This window comes from Haliaeetus leucocephalus, unplaced genomic scaffold (assembly GCF_000737465.1).
Source record: "Haliaeetus leucocephalus isolate CR32 unplaced genomic scaffold, Haliaeetus_leucocephalus-4.0 Scaffold932, whole genome shotgun sequence".
Lineage (NCBI taxonomy): Eukaryota > Metazoa > Chordata > Aves > Accipitriformes > Accipitridae > Haliaeetus > Haliaeetus leucocephalus.
In genome coordinates, this window is record NW_010973368.1 from 5,014,463 (window position 1) to 5,034,058 (window position 19,596).

General features: G+C 39.6%; 1 protein-coding gene across 1 annotated transcript in view; it reads right to left on the reverse strand.

Annotated features, from left to right (window-relative positions):
• SPTLC2 (serine palmitoyltransferase, long chain base subunit 2) overlaps positions 1 to 18,712 on the reverse strand; it is a 65,696-nt gene extending 46,984 nt beyond the window's left edge. Inside the window, exons 1-6 of the mRNA XM_010583771.1 lie at positions 18,522 to 18,712; positions 9,475 to 9,629; positions 8,286 to 8,434; positions 7,831 to 7,955; positions 3,042 to 3,135; positions 251 to 356 (exon numbers count right to left, since the gene is read on the reverse strand). Of these exons, the coding sequence (XP_010582073.1) occupies positions 251 to 356; positions 3,042 to 3,135; positions 7,831 to 7,955; positions 8,286 to 8,434; positions 9,475 to 9,629; positions 18,522 to 18,647 (755 nt within the window). The 5' untranslated portion in view covers positions 18,648 to 18,712. The remainder of the gene's footprint in view (positions 1 to 250; positions 357 to 3,041; positions 3,136 to 7,830; positions 7,956 to 8,285; positions 8,435 to 9,474; positions 9,630 to 18,521) is intronic.
• Between the last annotated feature and the right edge of the window lie 884 nt (positions 18,713 to 19,596).

Sequence of the window (19,596 nt, forward strand, 5' to 3'; positions counted from 1 at the left end):
CAGTTGAGATTAATTAATTTCTACAATCTAATCAGGATGTGGGAAGCATTGGGATAACACCAGGTGCAGCTACAGTACTAGCAACAGAAAGTCCAGGATGAGACATACATAGTCAATTTAATTCGCAGATGAGATAAAAGAAATAACTATGAAGTGACAATATTCATAGTTTGATTTGGCAAAGGAACCCAAATACTAAGCAGCTAGATCTCATGTGGAGGGTCTTAGGAATATAAAGAATAGTTTGTACCTGTATATTCCTTCCACCAAGATAAGAATTTTTTTCCAGGGCCTCCGTGTACGAGGTTGCCCATGCACAATAGCATCTTTGAGCAGCTTCTCCAGGCTTTGCATATCTGCACCAGAAATTACTGTTAAATGGTACCAAAACAGCTACTAGCTTGAGCTTTGCAATGACTAAAGACAGCAATACTCCAGAAACGCACAAATTGCTCCATTGTGGAGGACAGGCCACACATAAGTCAATAAGCATCAGCTTCATCTAGCTGTGGGCCCACAGATGAGATTAAAGGGAATGGGTGACTGTATGAACTCCGAGGAAGAATTTCATCATCCTAAGCTAAAAGCGCAAGTTAAAACATTAGGCACAAACAGCAAACAAGGAAGCACGGAAAAAAAAGAAGGAAAAAAGAAAAAAAGGAAGGTATCTCATTGTGAGGAAAAGAGAAAGCAATTTAGGAAGTAAGCATGTCCTTGTGGATAGAAATAACTCAAAAAAGAATAAGCAAGCTCAATGATAATCAACTAAAAATAAGTAGAAGATAGATCACAGTGGAGGACAGGAAGGGGAGCAAGTGTACATTTTTTATTACTTTGTTTCAAATTGAAGGGACTGGAGGTATGGAACAGGAAGCTACTAAACCAAAAACAGAAAAGGAAGAAAAAAGATTGACCAGTGTAGGAAAGAGGACAGTGCTCAGCATGTAAGAAACCAGACAGATGAAGTTGTTAGTAGCAATGTATTCCGAAACTTTACTAGCTTTGGGCTATGCACACTTGACATGATCCTAGGAGACCTGACTAACGTGAGCAAATAAATACACATGAAATTGGTCCTGAAAAAAAAAAACCAACCCAAAAACTGAGAAAAGGAGTGGAGATGGGAGTAATCAAACCGTAAAAACTGAAGTGCTGAGCAGGAGACAGATATAAACACCAGGGCATGAAAAAGAGCACAACAATCATGAAAAGAGGACTGGCAGATTAGGGCACTTGTAGCAGCAAGAGGAGCTTGTAAACTAGAACTAGACTAGAAGTTACACAGCAAATTAGGTCATTTAATAGACAGTTAAAAGACAGCTAGTGTTAAGAAAAAGACAAAATGAAGAAGTCAGCAGTGGAGTCCCTGCCTCCAATAAATCTCTCTCAATGAAGAAAGGACAAGTTTAGTGTAGTTAGGGAGAACAATGGAATATAAACTTCTGCTCTGATCTCTCAAGAAAGAGGGAAAGACTGCAAACTAGGTCTGACCTTAATGAAAAAGACAAACTGCAGAATGAGGTAGGAAAAAAATGAAAACATTGAACAAGGACTTTAAGGGGGATTTAAATTTTTTTTCCATAATTTCTAAAAAGCAGAATATGAATGAAGCCATTAACTTCTCAGGAAAATGAAGTTAACTAAGGCAGCATAGAGTATAATAAGTGCAGGACTGACAACACAAACGTAACTATGAATTGAACGTCATCTTGACAGGCCAAGATCATTGCTTGTATTTTGCCTTCTGATTCTAATCTGCCACTCTATTCTCTTTCACAGATCCCCACTACCTAATAAGGTTTCTAGAATATCCCCCAATCTCACCATTACTAGTTTGTACCCCATTCCCACAGATCATCTGTTCTTCCTCATCACACCAGAGCTTCTAAATCCGTCACCTCATACCCAGAACAGTGACGCTGTTTGTCACCTGCTTTCTCTGAAATTCTGGAACTGGATGCAATGTTCAGAAGTATGTCTATACAAGTACAGAAGTTGAGTGCAAAGCTTTTGTGATCTTGCCCAGCAATCAAGATTTATGGAGAATTAAAAAAAAAATAACAAAAAACCCCACTGAATGTTGCAGTAAGCTCCACACTTCCGTAAAGAAAATTATTCAAACGATAGAGAACAAGAAAGAGAGAACACAAAAGAAACAATAAGCACAGCAGAGGACCCACTATCAAGTAGGACAAAGAAAGGAAAATGATTGCAGCCACCCAAGCTTTGCTGTCACCACCACATACTTCAAAGAAAGCAACAGTCGTCATGATCTCAGAGACAGATACTATGAAGAGTATTAGGAACAGCTGAAGAATGAAGATAGTGGCTTTACTAATTAAGGACAACCAGGTACCTCTTTCATTGAGAATAAGAGAAGGAAACCTTAAGTATTTTTAATCTCAAAGTTATTCTAAATACCTCCTTTGGAGGCAGCTGAAACTGGCAAAGTGAAATTTCTGTGTACTTTGGAAACAAATACTTAAAACAAGTAACTCAGTGAAATTAATCTGTGCTTCACATCCCCAAAACTCCTTTTGGAACTATGTACCAATGCAAGGCTGTCTAGTTTAGCTAGGACATCTGTGTTCATAAGCTTTTTTTACTGTAGGATCATGTTGGCTCTGGTCCTAAAATTAAACTTGCTTATCCCCCAAATTGTAACCTAGGCTACTACAAGATTGCATTACTATGTGACAGGGACTGTTAGAATAGTCTAACCATGCTGAGCTATCCAAAAAGCCATGTTAAAACACTAGTGCCCCTAGACTTGCCAAAGGGCACCATGTTCCTCTTCACGTGCAGAAGGTGCAAGCCAGAACAGCTTCAGGATAAAAATGTTATTAGTTGAGACTGAACATACCAAAAAATATCCAATTCAAGATGATTACATTCTCAGAAGCAGCAGTCTTCTGACCTTTCAGGTAACCAGCAATTGATTTCCTTGCATGAAATTGAATCTCCAACTATTAGAAGACAGAAGAGATTGTATCTGATCTATAGCATCTGCAGAAAAGCAGAGTCCACCATCTGATACTTACTGTTGTGCTTAAAGATTCGAATAGTTGCTCCTGACAGTCTTGCTCCAAGCACCAGTGATGCATGATTCAGTTCATCACTCAAAATCAGACAGCCCTGAATTAGAAGGGGAAAAAGGAAGATATTGAAAAGGTTACATTTCACAGCCAAGCATGTAACACCTTTCAGCTCTGAACTGCTTGGAGATCATTTAAGGGAAGGAAAAAAAAAAAAGCGCATTTCCAACATAAATGCAGCTAGTCCAGGCAAGACTTGCTAAGAAACAATTGGCAGCCTTAGTATAGCAAATAAAAATACACAACTGCTGTTAACTGAAAGAACCACTTTAGTTTCACTTTTCCCAGAAGTTCTGAAGCTGCATCTGCCTGAATATCTCATGTTGATGATTAGTACTCATCCTCCTATGCAGCCAGGCAAAACAGAGAAGAGCAGCTTACCGCAGTTCACTCAGTAACTCTACAGTGGTGCTAGGAAACAGGCCACCAAAGTCCTAGATTACAGACCTTATCAAAGTTGCACTATTTCTTGCATTAGGAGGTAACCACTGACTAATCCCGTGTGTGCTCAGTGGTACCAAAGGGACTAATTTTCTTTAATGAACAGAACAATTGAGTATTTCATAGATGGAGGTAACATACAAGAGACAGGAAGTGGAAAACAAAATTGCAGAGTGAAATTGCAAAGTCTTCTGAAGCCATTAAATATTACATTGAATTTGTTTCCTTTTTCAAAAAAGGGAAGGTATATCCTTGGAGAAACATCAAAACAGGATACATCTGTTTTGAAAGCAGCAATGATTGCAGGCCAATAGCTGATATGCTGAACGTTCAGTCACAGTGTTATCGCTGTGGACTACAGGAACGCATATTGGGGGATTAGTTCGTAAGAGAGCAATAATATTTCTAAATAACCTTGGCCCACTCCAATTACTATGCAAATGTGCTGCAACTCTAGAAGTGACTAAGTTAGAAATCCGGAAAGCATGTCAAGATGCTGAAGATTAGACGCTAAACACATCCTCATTCTATGTTTCTCTATTAACAACCGGTGGAGGGAAGAGTCAAGAACATTTCTTCTCTGCAAGGAGAGTTACTAGAAGGGACTGCGAAAAGCATTACCTGCAGTTACACAAGGAGGTGGCACAGACAATAAACGTATTTTCTCCACAATAAAGGAAATTTTGCACTAGAATTGCGATGTACCTAGAAATATTCTACATCCTGGGAAAGCTCGAGACTGGTTTTCCCCAGAAACTGCACTAAATCAAGTGTTCAAACTGCTGTTACAAGGATTCACACTGCATATTTCAGAAACTTTGGCATAAGAAGCATGGGAAACTCCAACTAGCGTTTGCTTTTTAGAACTACTATACCAAACAAGGCGTATGTATACTATGTCAGAGGCCATTGCTGTTAAGCACTACTGTATCAAAACCCGAAGATAATAATCCAGTACTACTATCCTTCTTAAGTGTTAGGAAGTTGAAAAAGCGATAGATTAAAAAAAGACGAATAAGAGATTAATAGCCTACAAGGAGCTTCTCCATAAAAACAAGTACAAGCTTTTGGTAGAGAAAGCAGATTTAACAAATCAACGAGCAGCCTCTTTTCACCCCCCTGTAACAGAAGAGGGCATTCAATTAGACAAAATAAATTAATTTAGAACTGAAGAAGAAGTAGAGTCTAGTATTGTCTGCCACTAGAGAGAGGGCAAAGGATCAGAGAAGCCAGTGGTACGGTACAGCAATCACTGATGATAATATGTAAAACTGAGTGCTGCTACTACAATGATAAGACTTCAGTTGCATTTATCAGCAAACTTACATGTGAGAGAATATCCAGGAGAAGACTAACACTATTTGGAGATCACACTACTGGTATCAAGACAAACATATTCCAGTGAAGATCAGACTTACTAATGCATCCTACAAGGCAGACACAGAAACTGAAGTGAATGCCACATTTTACCAGTGCTGCACACATGAATTGCGTAATTCAGTCCTGAGCACTTAATTTCACAAACTAACTATACATGGAAATTAATTTGTTTTCTTACAACCAAAAAAAATCCTTCAAGCACCATTGCTCTAATTCCATTATCTAGTCTCGGTAAGTCCAGAGCTATGACAAAAAGCTCTGTGCTAAAGGCAGTACAGAATGCTGTTATTAGCTAGTTACCGTAACTACATTAATGACACTTACTCCAAAACAGGCAAGTTTCAGCATCTAGCTTAGCCTCAAATGGTCTAACAACTTCTGACTACATAATCCTCCAATCTCACATTATCTGTGGTCTAGACTCAGCATACATGGCAGTGACTGTACTAGGCAGCCAACAACTTGGCTGTCAACAGTAGGTCTCTCCTGCTAAAAACTGCCAGGTACAGAAAGACCTGTTTTTAGCAATGCTTCAACAGTGCTGAAATACAACTTTCAGTGTACACCAACTATACCTGTTTTCAGCATCTTCTTTGTAGAAGCTGCTGTTAACAAGCCATAGTGAACAGAGATCAACTAGGTAATGCTGATGAAGCTTTTGAATTCCTTTTGCTGACCAGTGCTGATCAGACTATGGGGTAGAGTTGGACCCTAGGATAGTCAAGTCATATTTGTTGCTATTAAAAGAGGATTCAGTAGCAACATAAATCAAATGCTTAAGGGTTCACAGAGCAAAACCAGAACAGGTGGTCCAGTATTACATACATGCGATTAACTTTATTGCAGTGGTTTGTATCTTAAGCTAATTAAGTTGCATTATAGGTGCCCAGATATGATGTAAATAATAATTAGCTTCAAATCATATCAGTGACTGTCAAAGAAACTCCTTCTGGCCAAATGCAAATGCCATTACTGATTATATTTGTCAAACCTCCAAAAATTCATGTTACAGGCAGCTTTGTGCCTGAAAATGTGTGTAGGACATACAGAGAGACACAAAAAGTAGTTTACAAAACACACAAAAAAAAAAAAAAAAAAAAAAAAAAAGGAGACAACAACAACAAAAAAGGAGAGAGCCCAAGAGTTTAATCAAGCATGAGGAGTCTCTGGGCTTTACTGAGGACACTATCAAAGCATTGCCAAACAGGCTGTGCACACACAGCCAATTGTGTACTGGGTGGTGCCAGAATTCAGGATTTGAGTCGTTATTTGCGGACAATCAAGAAATCAAAAGTGCAGTGAGAAGCAACTTCAGGCAGCCAAAAAAAGCATTTAGTGAACATTCTGAACTGTGAAATGGTTCATTTCACAAGAATTCTTTTCTTCAGAAGAGAGCATTTTCTGTTTGGAGTATTCACCTGAGTATAAGGGTACTTCTAGCATTATGAGACAGAAGCTTCTTACTACCTTTATTTGAAGTGCACAAAACCTAAGTATGCTCATTACTAACACATTACAGACTGCTGTATCCATTTACGAAGAGTTGGTTTAATAAATGTGCAAGTTATGCACATGAAAACAGGTAAGTGACATGCCTTGGAATTTACTGTTGAGATTCTCTCAATGGTTGTAAAAACTGTTAAAGTTCAAAGTGAAAACTAAGGAGCTGAGTACGGTGTCTCAAGGTTATTCTCATAAGGTATTAAAGATATACAGTGGGTCTCACAGAAATAATTTTTCTGTTGAAGAGAAAACTGGAGCGATGTGGAAGACGACGAGCAGAAAAATGCAAGTAAGATATGTCAGAAGTAACATGTTGCTCAAAATCATAGCACTGCAGAGTATTTGACTCCAGAAAGACTAGATTTGAAACACTGAATTTCTCTCTGGCATCAGACTCAAAAATGTCTTTCATTATGGAAAGCATCTGATATTTAAAACTTAATAGACCAAAAGAAAAGAGGCATAGGTAGACAGTGCTGCTTCATTGTTACAATTGAAATAGCATGCAGGAAAACACAACAGCTAGTCAAGAAGAGATTCACCAGGAGGAAAAGTTGCCGGGAAGAATAAGGCAACAATTTTATACTGTAGATATGATAACTGGAAGAATTTACAAAGTGGTCTCAGGAAGTGGAAAAATAAATAAATGGAATAAAGGGAAAATAATTCACTACACAGGGACATAGAATTCCAACAGCCTAGTAGTATTAGGCTAACAGTGAATCATTTTCAGAAAGAGGAAACAGTTCCAGTACTTGCATTATTTTACTCTAAGTAGGAGCTTCGAGAACGTGTATTTTGCATCAGAAGATGCAAACAAAGAGCTCTCTTCTATTTAATTTTCCAATAACGAAAAAAACATAGTCTGAGATGCAGCATACTCAGGCTGCATTGTATACTGTTTTATGGGGCACACAGTAGACATCATGAGTCTTTACATTTTACCTTGTTTGTCTCAAATAGCTTTTCTACTAGGATTTTGCTCCTTCAGAGGTAGTATTTTTCAGCTACTGCTCAAAGACAATAAATTCCATGTGTACCAACATGCAATTCAGCTTATCTCTGTGTCTCACTGACACAGTCACTTCTTAGTGTCTCAAGAGAATCAAAATACCTTCAGGCAATCAGCCTGTTAATCAGCCACCATCAGTAGCCTGAGGAAGCAAGCCTTAACATGCTAGGCTCTCTCCCAGAAAGAGGACAAGATCTGGACTGCTACTGGTCTCATGTATGCTGTTTCCCAAAAAGATTTTTGAAAAGGTTAGAGATGCATACCGTGACCTATAGTTTCCATAGAGAATATCTGCAGTAGTTGCCACTGAAGAAAAACAAAACCAAACAAGCAGCTTTTAGAAAACCCAACCAGCTGAATCTTTGTTAGATAAGGTTTTGCTAGTGACTTAAGCCATACCTTGCCAACTAAGGCAGGAATGTTCATAGAGTTGGTTGCAAACCCCATTCCATATGCCATTGCAGATTCCACACCTAGGAACCTGGCAACTAGCTCTTCCAGCTCCTCATGCTTGTCCAAGTTTCCTGCACATAAAACAAATAAGAAATTCAGAATGAGGAGAAGCTTTCAATATTGCTATATTCTATGAGAAGAATTTCCACCAACCAGGCTACTCTTTATTTAAAGGCCCATAAAGGGAACACTGAAAAAAAAATATGAAAACATAAGTGAGCCAACTACTGTGCCATGTAAACTAAACCCAACAAGTCAACTTGTCTCCACTAAAGTAAAAGCTTCATTATTGATTAGTCCAAAGTTCAAAAGCTGGAACAAGTAATGTTTCAAAGACCTGTGATCAGATTAAAGACTTTGAAACATACATTTGGGGAAAATTCTATCTTGCTCCAACTTACCCATCTCCTGCCTAGTGCTGCACACCCCAGCTCCATACTGGGACAGAACTTCAGCTGCTGCTTCTTGGCAAGTCCCTGCCTTCTGTGCAAATCCAAGGTAGTTGTAGGAACCCATATTAATAATGTCCTTTATCACTCTCCCTGTGTACCTATGTTTTAAAAACACCACAAGTTAGGACACCCACAATTAAAAAAAATTAACTACACCCGAAGATTATTATTTGTTTCCTAGAATATACACTGAAATGTTAAAAATCAATACAACCAACCATTAAATTATTTCAATACTGCCCCTCATCATCAAACTGAAACGATCAATGAAAAAGCTTTCCCTATCTTAGTCTCAAACTAGCTCCCAAAAGAGTTTACATTAAAAGGTAACTTTACTATCATATCTAAAATTGCTTGAGGCTTCTCAAACTGTTTGTTGTTCCTCTGACATGTCCCCCCTCCATCCCAGAAACATACAACTTCATTTTCAATTACAAAATAAGATCCCTAGATCAATTAACTTGGCAGCCCCCCCAAGCAGGATATCCTCTAACCACAGAAAGGAAACGCATCTGGCCCTGCTGTGCTAACAATACGTGACAAGGAGATTAAGGAAGTTTAGCAGAAAAAAAGTTTTAATTATTTTGCCCTTGAAAGCTGAGGAGAGACATGACTAGTTTCATAAAGTACTGTGCTGCAAAACTCTTCACATCAAACTTGTTATATGTCATTTCCAATTCGTAAAAATCCTTGTCCTTGCATTTCTGATTTTGTTTCTGCAGACTACTTCAGTTCTGACTCAAGACAATCCTGTTAAATTCATTTTCAGGCAGCAACGTTTACTTCAAGTGTCAGGACTGATTCTAAATCAACACAAAGTCACAAGTAGCACTGCAATCCGAAGTATCTACTCTAGGTTCTGGTCATCACACACAGAGAAGTATTGATTTTATTATAGGTGCACACCCATGAAATATTAACACAGTCAGCAGCCTTACTAAGCAGCCAAAAGATTACACAAAAAAAATCACCTTGGCCAGATGCATTTCAAAAGAGCAGAATTCATCGATTCAATCTGCTGGAAAGCTCAAAACAAACACAATTCACTGCATCTTTAACCTCACAGCCTGCAACTTGCTCTTATAGACCCACTACTTAAAGATAGTTGTGGGAAGCCTTGTCTTCAATTTTGACTCACGTGAACGTCCAGTTATAGTCATGGGAAACTCTCTCCATCATGTCCACTTTGGCCCCTGGCACACTACAGATCGGACGGTTCCAGCTGTCCCGAATGCGTGTGTAGAGGTTTCTGTTGTAGAAATTTTCAAAGTCCTGGTACAATGGGACAAAGTCCTGAAACACATCAAAAGCACTCAAAGTAAAAGGAAAATAAATATATATTACAGCAAACTAGGAATAAGCTGTTTCTGTCATTCGGGTGTAATTTAAAAATAAATTTAAAAAAATAATCAAGAAAACTCAAGAAAAAGTTAGAGAGTTCTTCATCTCAAGCCCTGAAACCAATTCCACCCAAAGTGTTTTTAACCCTGGAAACCTGTGTCAGTGCAAAATTATTTGAAGGTGAGACAGCAACAGAACTGAAGAGATTAATTTGCTAGTGCAAAATCCATCTGCTAGATGGTAACTTTTTCAACCTGCAAATCTACCACACCCCCAAGATTTCCTCAACAGTAGGTGCTTATTTGTATCTAACTTAAGTAGCTCATAGAACCTAAAAGCCATCAACCACAACTAGAAAAAACAATCATGGCATTAGGTTACACTTCAAGTTAGAAAGCCCCAAAGAATTCTAACATACAGGAAAGGGAGTGCTGAAAGCAACACAGAAACTGAATTGGGAGCTCCTAATGACACAACGAGATGGTGTTCTCTGAACTCAAACGGGACTTGAAATCATCTTGGCTCTCTTTCCAGCTCTTGCTGGGTAGTGGAGGAGAGCATCTCTCTTGAAACACACAATAATCCCCTTCGTGAAATGCACGCGCATATAATCTTTGCAGGAGATTTGTATTCAGCCTTCAGAGTTAAGCAGAGCAAGGGAACATGTAATTGCTTTTTGGCAGCAAACACTATGCATTGCTCTACTGAACACACAAAGAATTTGAAAACTGAGGTACTCTGCTGTATTTCATTCTGTACATAAGAAATGCATTTAATATAGCAGCGCTAGCATTATTATAGAGGTTACTGTTAGAACTTTCCACAAGTTTTTGTTCTGAATCCAAGCTAGTAAGCTACATTATGGCACCTCTCTTCTGCACAGCTTCTCGGCACTTAAGTCCCACGGGATTTCTTCGCGCGAGCATTTCCTGAATTCTAGCTTCCCTTCTAACGTTCTTCAGGAAAAGTAAGTGACTGTCTTGAATGGATAACACACAAGAATGTCAAACTAACTGTGACAGCAAGGATATCTGAGCACTCAAGAACATTTTATTCTGGCCTACTTAAAATGCTTCAAAGTCATGAGATTTCCTTATTACTATTCAATTAAAAGGAAGTTTGACATTCAGTAGTGGTAAGAATGCATAATTCATTTGCTGCTGTTGGAAAAAAAAACAAAACAAAACAAAACACCCAAACCTTTTTTAATAATCTACCAAAGGAAAAACTAGAATTTATGACAAAGGTAAGAGCCAGCATAGCATTTCTTCCTGTTTTTCACAACAGAAATAAATGCAAACATGGTGAGGGAGCATTTTATTTTTGGTGACAGGATAAGCAAGACAGACTATCTGTCTGACCTAATATTATGGTGCCTAACATTTGTACCACTGAAGCAAAACTGGGAGCATTTATGCCACTTAACAACTTCATCCTTTCGGTTTGGAGTAAAAGAACCATCTAGGTCCACCCCTTTGCATCCTCTTACCAGCAGCTGCATAGGAAACATGGAGCCCCAAAGTGCCAACTTCTAAGTAGGCATAGTTGCACTTAAGCCCCCTTCTGATTTGCCTGTGTATAATGACATGCCAAAAAGGCAAAGATATCAATTTTCATCATTGGGAAAACAACCCAAATGTAGCCAGTGATCAATCCTCCAGGGAATCACAAGTATGTCCTTTCTCAGCAAAGACAAGACAGTGGGAACAAGATTTCTATGAGGTAAGATGCACGGAAGGGCAATTATTTCTTCCATCTTCCTCTACTTAAGTATAGTTTTGCATTACTTCACATCTGCCAGGTCTTCTCTGAGGGCTCTTTGTCAAGAGACGTTAACGAGGTGGTAGGGCAGCTAATACAAAGCTGCAATCCCCTAGAAAATCATTAGTTTTCTGAAGTAGCTACACAGCTCTATCCTTCCTCAACTTCAGTCTCACGTTGTTCCAGGCAGAAAGTAGGTTTCAAGGCTGAATCACTAACAAACTGATCCTCTTCACCATCTTTGCATGAGAATTCAGTTTTGCAGTAGTTAGTCAAGCACACTAACTATGTGACCCAGGAAACAACTGAGATTTTAGCCAAGGTTTTTGGCTAGGAGCGGAGGCTGAAAATGAGTCATTATAACAACTCAAGCAGGTATGCCTGGGCTGAACAGTCCAATCTCACCTCATATTACTGAACAGATAGAACATGTTTTATTTTGAAACCCAAGCTGACAAAGCAGGAAGAGTAACAAGCTCAACTGGTGAGATAAAGACAATCACGCACAACTTGACACCACCAAAATATATAATACAAGTATGATCTTACAAACCAACAGTATAACTAAGTTTAAAGTGATTTAACTGTGAAGTAGAGAAGTTCTCTGAACATAATGGATTATGACAAGGAAAAAAGGTGTCTTAAAAGTCAACAAGAATTCAAGAAACAAATTATGGGTAAGGGAATTAAGGTCTAATACATGACACCAGCCTTAGTTTTTGGGGGTACCAAGCTGTAAGATTATAGCAAAGTGCTCTAAGTGAGGCATCAACTTAATGCTAGCCCCTTTGTCTGTCCTGCTTCCTCTCCCCCCCCAATAAACCACCCTCAGCTAGCTCTTATGAGAAAGTTCCTTGGAATAGGACAGGCATGAAGTGTTATTTTGGCATAAATCAAAACTGGATTGTCTATTTCCTCAGTAATCCTAATCCCACCAAGAGTTATCATGACCCCACCAAGACATTCTCATGACCAAAGAGAAATGGTAGGGATATCTTGTCTTTATAAATTGGTACTGACTTACGGAGTTCAAGAGTCCTCTTTTGCAGCTGGCATACAGGACCAGATGATTGGCATGGTTGGTTTGGGGGCTGGGTTTTTTGTTTGTTTGTTCCCCCCACCCCCATCTTTCTACAGTGTGGCATTTCAGATGAGAGATTAGAGAGGACAGTACACCAAAAAGACCACTTGAGTTCTTCATGGAAATGAAATTTTTTCAATCTCTGAACCACAAAAAAATCATTTGGGGAGGGGGGTGGGACAAATTCTATCAATCCATACTATTTCAAATTTTTGGCACGTGCAGCCACAGTGCTGTGCTGGAACAGCATCATACTGCTGGAAGCAATCACTGTCCCCTTTAAATGGCCTTCAGAGCTTATTGTTATTTTTCCATTAACTTCTCATCTTATTTCAGATCCAACACTCTAGCCATAACAGACCCCAAGAATATCCGCCCAAGACTGAACAACTTCATTTTGAGGAAAAATATTCTAGGAGTGAGTTGATTTTTTGAGCAATCTTAAGAGTAACCACAGTCAAACAACTGCAAAGGTTACACTGTTTTCAAAAGAGGGAGCAAAAGCCGCATGTTCTTTCATTTGAATTCATATGAACATGGAGCTAAGAAATTCTGAACAGCTCCATTCCTGTCACTTTAAGCCTAGAACACATCCCCTATTAATAAGGTGATACCCAATGAAGAAATCTAAGTACTAATGGTCTCCCAGAAGCCTGAAAGGCACAGCAATTTCAAGAAAGAGTGAAACATGGGAAGAATAAAATTCTCCCTTGGGCTGCAGCACCTTAGCATAGGTGATTTGGGAATCCAAGATTTCATCATACTGTAAATTAATACTACAACAAGTGAAGGTCATAACGAGAGCTTTGTAACCATTAGCTTGGGGCACAAAGACATGGAAATACAGTGATTATGCTGCTTTCAGAGTCAAGTTTTCACAGCGTTGCACCTAAGCTAACAAATGGTGCCATGAGCACCAGCAGGGCTTACCTGCAATTCACATAATGCATTCCCTGATAATACAAAAAAGACTCTGAATGGAAATCAAGTAGTCAATTGCAACAAATTTCAGGTTTCTAAAAGGAAGAAGAAAGACTAGTTCCATCTCACTGCTACATGAGTCAAGAAAAAGTGGAGCAATAACCATGAGTAGCCTTTATGCCATCAGGAAGGCTCTGATGAGCTCTACAGGTGCTAAGACAACACCGAGCAAAAGACTCCAGTTTACTGCCCCTGAGATACTCCTACAGCTGGATGCATGTTAACAAATGTTTGAAAACCCCAGATGCTAGAAATATGTTCTGACTGGACAAGCTACTGAGCATGAAAAGGTATGTTAGAGTTACCCACCCCATTTGCACAGTTGGCCCCGTATACAAAACGTACAAAGTAATCAACAGGCAAATGAAAAGTTATTTTCATCCTGCCTATAAAATCCTACAGTATTTTGCAGACTTAACTACATTGTATGACCAGACATTACATTAAATTGGGTATGCATAAATTGATTCCAGGGTAATTCAGAATTGTTAATCTTGCTGCTTAGCCACGCCTAAAACAGACTGATAATGCTTCAGAGAGGATGTGCTCACCACGCTGGTTTCCAGGAAAAGTCCAGCTGCGCATATTTTAAACAAAGAGACTATTTCCTGGAAATCAGTACTAGCAAAGCCTGTCCCTCTTCACCCTTTTGTGTTCCAATGGCAAGCGAATATTAGGTTTTCCTGGAATCATTAAATCTCAATGCAAGGCTCTAATAAATTCCAAGGAATTTACCCACAGTCAGAGAGTCCCAGTATAGACCTGTTGGAAAGCCTGCTCTTTAAATTAGTTTGGTCACTTTTATATCACAGAATGGTTTGGGTTGGAAGAGACCTTAAAGATCATCTAGTTCCAACGCCCCTGCCATGGGCAGGAACACCTTCCACTAGACCAGGTTGCTCAAAGCCCCATTCAACCTGGCCTTGAACACTTCCAGGGAGGGGGCATCCACAGCCTCTCAGGGCAACCTGTTCCAGTGCCTCACCACCCTCACAGTAAAGAATTTCTTCCTTACCTCTAATCTAAATCTACCCTCTTTCAGTTTAAAGCCATTACCCCTTGTCCTATCACTACACGGCCTTGTAAAAAAGTCCCTCTCCAGCTTTCTTGTAGGCCCCCTTTAGGTACTGGAAGGCTGCTATAAGGTGTCCCTGGAGCCTTCTCTTCTCCAGGCTAAACAACCTTAACCCTTTCAGCCTATCCTCATAGGGGAGGTTCTCCAGCCTTCTGATTATCTTTGTGGCCCTCCTCTGGACTTGCTTCAACAGGTCCATGACCTTCTTATGTTGGGGGCCCCAGAGCTGAACACAGTACTCCAGGTGGGGTCTCACGAGAGCAGAGTAGAGGGGGAGAACCACCTCCCTCGACCTGCTGGTCACACTTCTTTTGATGCAGCCCAGGATGCGATTAGCTTTCTCGGCTGCAAATGCACATTGCTGGCTCATGTTGAGCTTCTCGTCAATCAACACCCCCAAGTCCTTCTCCGCAGGGCTGCTCTCAATCCACTCATTGCCCAGCCTGTGTTTGTGCTTGTCGTTGCCCCGACCCAAGTGCAGGACCTTGCACTTGGCCTTGTTGAACTTCAGGAGGTTCGCACAGGCCCACCTCTCAAGCCTGTCAAGGTCCCTCTGGATGGCATTCCTTCCTTCCAGCATGTCAACCGCACCACACAGCCTGGTGTCAGTGGCAAACGTGCTGAGGGTGCACAAAATCCCACTGTTCATGCCACCAGCAACAGTGCCGGCCCGAATACCAACCCCTGAGGAACGCCATTCATTACTGCTCTCCACTTGGATATCAACCTGCTCACTGCAGCTCTTTGAGTGCAACCAGCCAGCCAAGTCCTTATCCACTGAATGGTCCATCCATCAAATCTATGTCTCTCTAATATAGAGACAAGGATGTCATGTGGGACAGCGTCAAATGCTTTGCACAACTTCCTTTCAGTTTATAGTTCTGATGTATGTTCTAAGACTAAAATATTAAGTGACAATTTAAGGAATGATTTGCTCTACTAAAATAAATTGCCCTCCAAAACACACAAAAACTGAAGGTGACTTTTTTGGTGTTTGCTTTTATTAATACATTTTGGGCCTAAGTTTACATTATGCTTTTAACTGCGATCACCTGCAGAAACTCACCACAGAAAATCCACATACTTCAATTCCATGACTTTCAGGACAAGTTCATTCAGCCCTTCATGAAATACTTCCTTGCACTACATAATTTTGTTTTGCTCACAAAGCAGGTCATCACACTGTTCAGCTACACAGCTACTCCTACTGCCTTTGCTTTGAGCTTTTCACCTAAGCAATTATGAGCTATTTCAAAAAGTTAAAGCTAACCCTTTTGCTTGATACTTAAGAAAATCATAATCATCTAGTTGGCTCTTTAGAATTTAAATAATAAAAACGTTACTTTCCACACAGAGGTCACAAATCTGCCAGAGACTGCCCCAGGATAACTGCAGGGCTCCTTTGATGTGCATGTATTAATTAAAAAAAAAAAAAAGTGCAAGTTCCGAGCCTTTTCTGCAGACTAGTAGCTGCATTCCCCTTACCAAAAGATGATTGGGCTGTCAGCCAGCAGCTTGATAGATTCAAATATTTGAAAATCATGAGAAATTTTCAAAACAAGTCATTGAGCAACCCCACCCACACAAGAATAAAACCTGGCTCCCACACTAGATACGCTGCAATGTGCTCTCATCAATTCATTTGCAGGCAAACAAAGCTTAAAGCAGCAAAATGTGAGGATAAGTACTATATATTCTAGACATCACATGATCGCTTTTCTATTTGTCCAATATCAGAAACAGCTATTCCAACCTAAGCACTAGAAATGTGATTTGGGGAGGTATACTAGGCTGAGACTTCTTCATCACCAAAACTTTTTTAAACAGGATTTCATATTTTTCATTCTTACGCAATATTCACCGGCTCTTGTTACTAGCTCCATCCACAGTCATCATATGCACAAACAAAAACAGAATACATGCCTCTCTTCCCTGCAAGCCATGACCAACATACAAACTCAAAGGGTTTCAATTAATCTGTCTGGGAAGTATACTTCTTAAGTGAATGTCTTTCAGGGTAAGATGCAATGCTAAGTTAATTTATAAAAAATTTCAAGGCTAAGTTTCTTTCAGAACTAGGATAATCAGTTACTAACAAACCCTGTGCTTCAATGTCCTTTGTGATGACCTTTACTGAGAGCCTAATATCAATAATGTATTCCCAAATTAGACCTACTGCCTAAGGTCCTCCTTTTGTACACTCTCACGTAAGTGTCATGACTGCTCCCACAGAAGAGGACTACTGTAAGCAGTCTTGCATCTTATATACTGGTAACAGAACATACATTTCACAAAAACTGTGCAACAGAAATAACAACTACAGTATAGAGTAACTACACCAACACTTCAGTTACTGCTTTATAATCCTCAGGTACCATGAGTATAGACCAATATTTAAACCTTTATTCTAATGTCTTGGTAGGTTTCTGCAAGTGTTTGACTGTTCTCTCCTGTACCAACTTCTAGTTCATACACAGAAAAATACAAGGGTGTCATGTTCTCAGGTGACATAAACCAGAGTAGCTCAAATAACATTAATGAACACATCAAGTTTCAAGTTGAGATTTAACCAGCAATCCTTATTCAGATATTGTAACTGTTAAAAGGGACCCGAGATTTTTACTTCCAGATTCCAGAAGTTTAAACTCCTGTACTTTTAACCAATATGAAATACCTATTACTCATTAAACTCCTATGAGGATGTTTCTGTTTTGGAATTAAGCACCTTGCTATGAATCAGCTTAGTTCTACCTCACAACGCTCACTCAAAGAAGCTACTGTGAAGTAATTTTAGGCACTGGTTAGTTTACTGCATCTTAGCTTATCTAACGTAAGATGACATGCACTTCACTCCAGTGCTGCCTCCAAAAATAGCCTCCAAGGAAGCACTCCTTTTTTTTTCTTCCCCCATCCCATCCTTGATGATTTGTTTGCATTAGTGAGATGTCCCTCCCACCTCCCCTATTTTCTGCTAGCCAAGTGCTTGTGTGGCTGCACAGAGAGACAGAAACCAGCAGCTGGAAAACAAACTCCCTTAACATTTTATAAACCAGATTGGCTCCCCAAATCAGTTGAGAAAAACAGAACCCTGATCAGCAAGAGTAAGCCAATTCACTCTACCTTTGGAGCAAAGCTCACCAGTATTCACACTGTGCTAAGAGGGCTCACGCTAAGAGTTAGCAGAAAATAGCTTGCAAACTGCAAGTTTAAACATTAGCTTTCTTAACAGTAATTAATTCCTGTGGGGAACAAAAGCCTCTAAAAATATTTTATAACTACTCAAAATAAGGATTATCTATTCCAGACTAACTGTTGAAACAAGCCAGACTTTTCACCTGGTAACAGAAGCTTTTGTGAATAGGTCTTATTATGAATTAATTCTTTTTAATTGCTATCAGTGAGTCTGGAGTCAGTACCTCAGAATAGTCACCAGCTAACCTGCTAGTAGTCTGGACTCCAGATGAATTTACAGTCATCCAGCTTGTGCTCAGGTTCTCATCCACAAGCTTTTCTTTGCAGCTGCTTAGGCTAAACAGAATTAATAGCATGCTTCCAAATCAAAACACAGCCACCAGAGCAGCATCAGAAAGCCTCCCAGTGCCATCAAACTCAAACCAGACCCTTTGATAAGCATTTCTTTAGCTGCTGATGCTGGCATATGTAGTCTCTCTACCCTAAATCCTTGTTTCTGCAGCTGAAGCATCTCAGTATGTTGATAAAACTATTGATGCACCTTTGCAGTGAACCAGATGAGGGAACTGCTCCGCCAAAAAAATAACCCAATTAAAAGAAATGTTACTTTGTTTAATGACACAGCAGTATCTGGGGCATTCAGAAGACAAGGAAAACAGCATAAAACTTTGAACAACACTGGTCCCTAGAGAAACACTCAAGCTATAGCCTCAGCCACATAATTTCCCACTGACCATTATTTCCCAGTGGTTACCTTTTGTTCTGCTCTTTCTGTTGCATTTTGACACTTCTCAATCTTCCACTGCCGCATGAAATCTCGCAGATATCCAAAGAGAGTGAGAACACCATAGCCTACGTAGGTCAGCACAGCAACCAGCATCGGCGTTTCTTCAAAAGCTTCATTGAATGGCCTTTTGTATAATCCTCCATTGTGCACAATTTGATTTACCTATAGTAAAAATTTAAAGAGAGGCAGTTGTAAGACATTCATCCAAGAAATGACAGATAACCATTTCAGAGTAGTCCCTGGCACTCCGATCAGCTATAAGCTCTGCATCCCCCCTGCTCAGCTCAAAGTACTTCCAGCTAGGTTCAGCCATTACCGATGAATACTGTCGGTCTCTATATACGAGACTGCTAAGTTGTTGATACAACCAAAGTCACAGTTACCAATTCAGTGCAGTTTAATCTAACATCTCATTAACGTTCTTTAGCTTGCAAAGCTGCATAGAGAGCATTGCTTACATCCAGGCTGACCAAAATGAAAAAAATGCCTTTCCCCTTCACCAAGAACTAGGTAGGCACAAATAAAAAAAAAACCAGTGAGGTTTCCCAGGTACACTACAGGAAAAACCAAAATAGAAATGAATAGTTTTATTAATCTAAACAATGTATTCTCAGGATTATGAGAACTGGAAAAGTAACTGGAAAATCTCAGAATAGATTCAACTTTGGAAGCCTATATTACTGTAACAAAACAAGCATAACCTATGTGTCTCCATAGCCATTAGCCTAAAGATGCTGACATAAACACTGTCCTCATCCACGAGGTGGACATGACACCACAGACAAAAAGTCATTGTATGCAGCCTCAACATTGCATATATGTCAGCACACAGAACAAAGCAAGGCTTTCTGCATAAAATCCACAATAAAAGTCATCTTGCTACTTATGTATCTTCAGGAGATGGTAAGAGCTTGACTACATGTGCATATCCCTCTCAAGTACAATTAATGTAATACATAATACTTGTGACTATTACAGAAAAACTTCACAGCTACAAGTCAATGACTCACTCAACACTGGGGGGGGGAAACATCATGGTTTT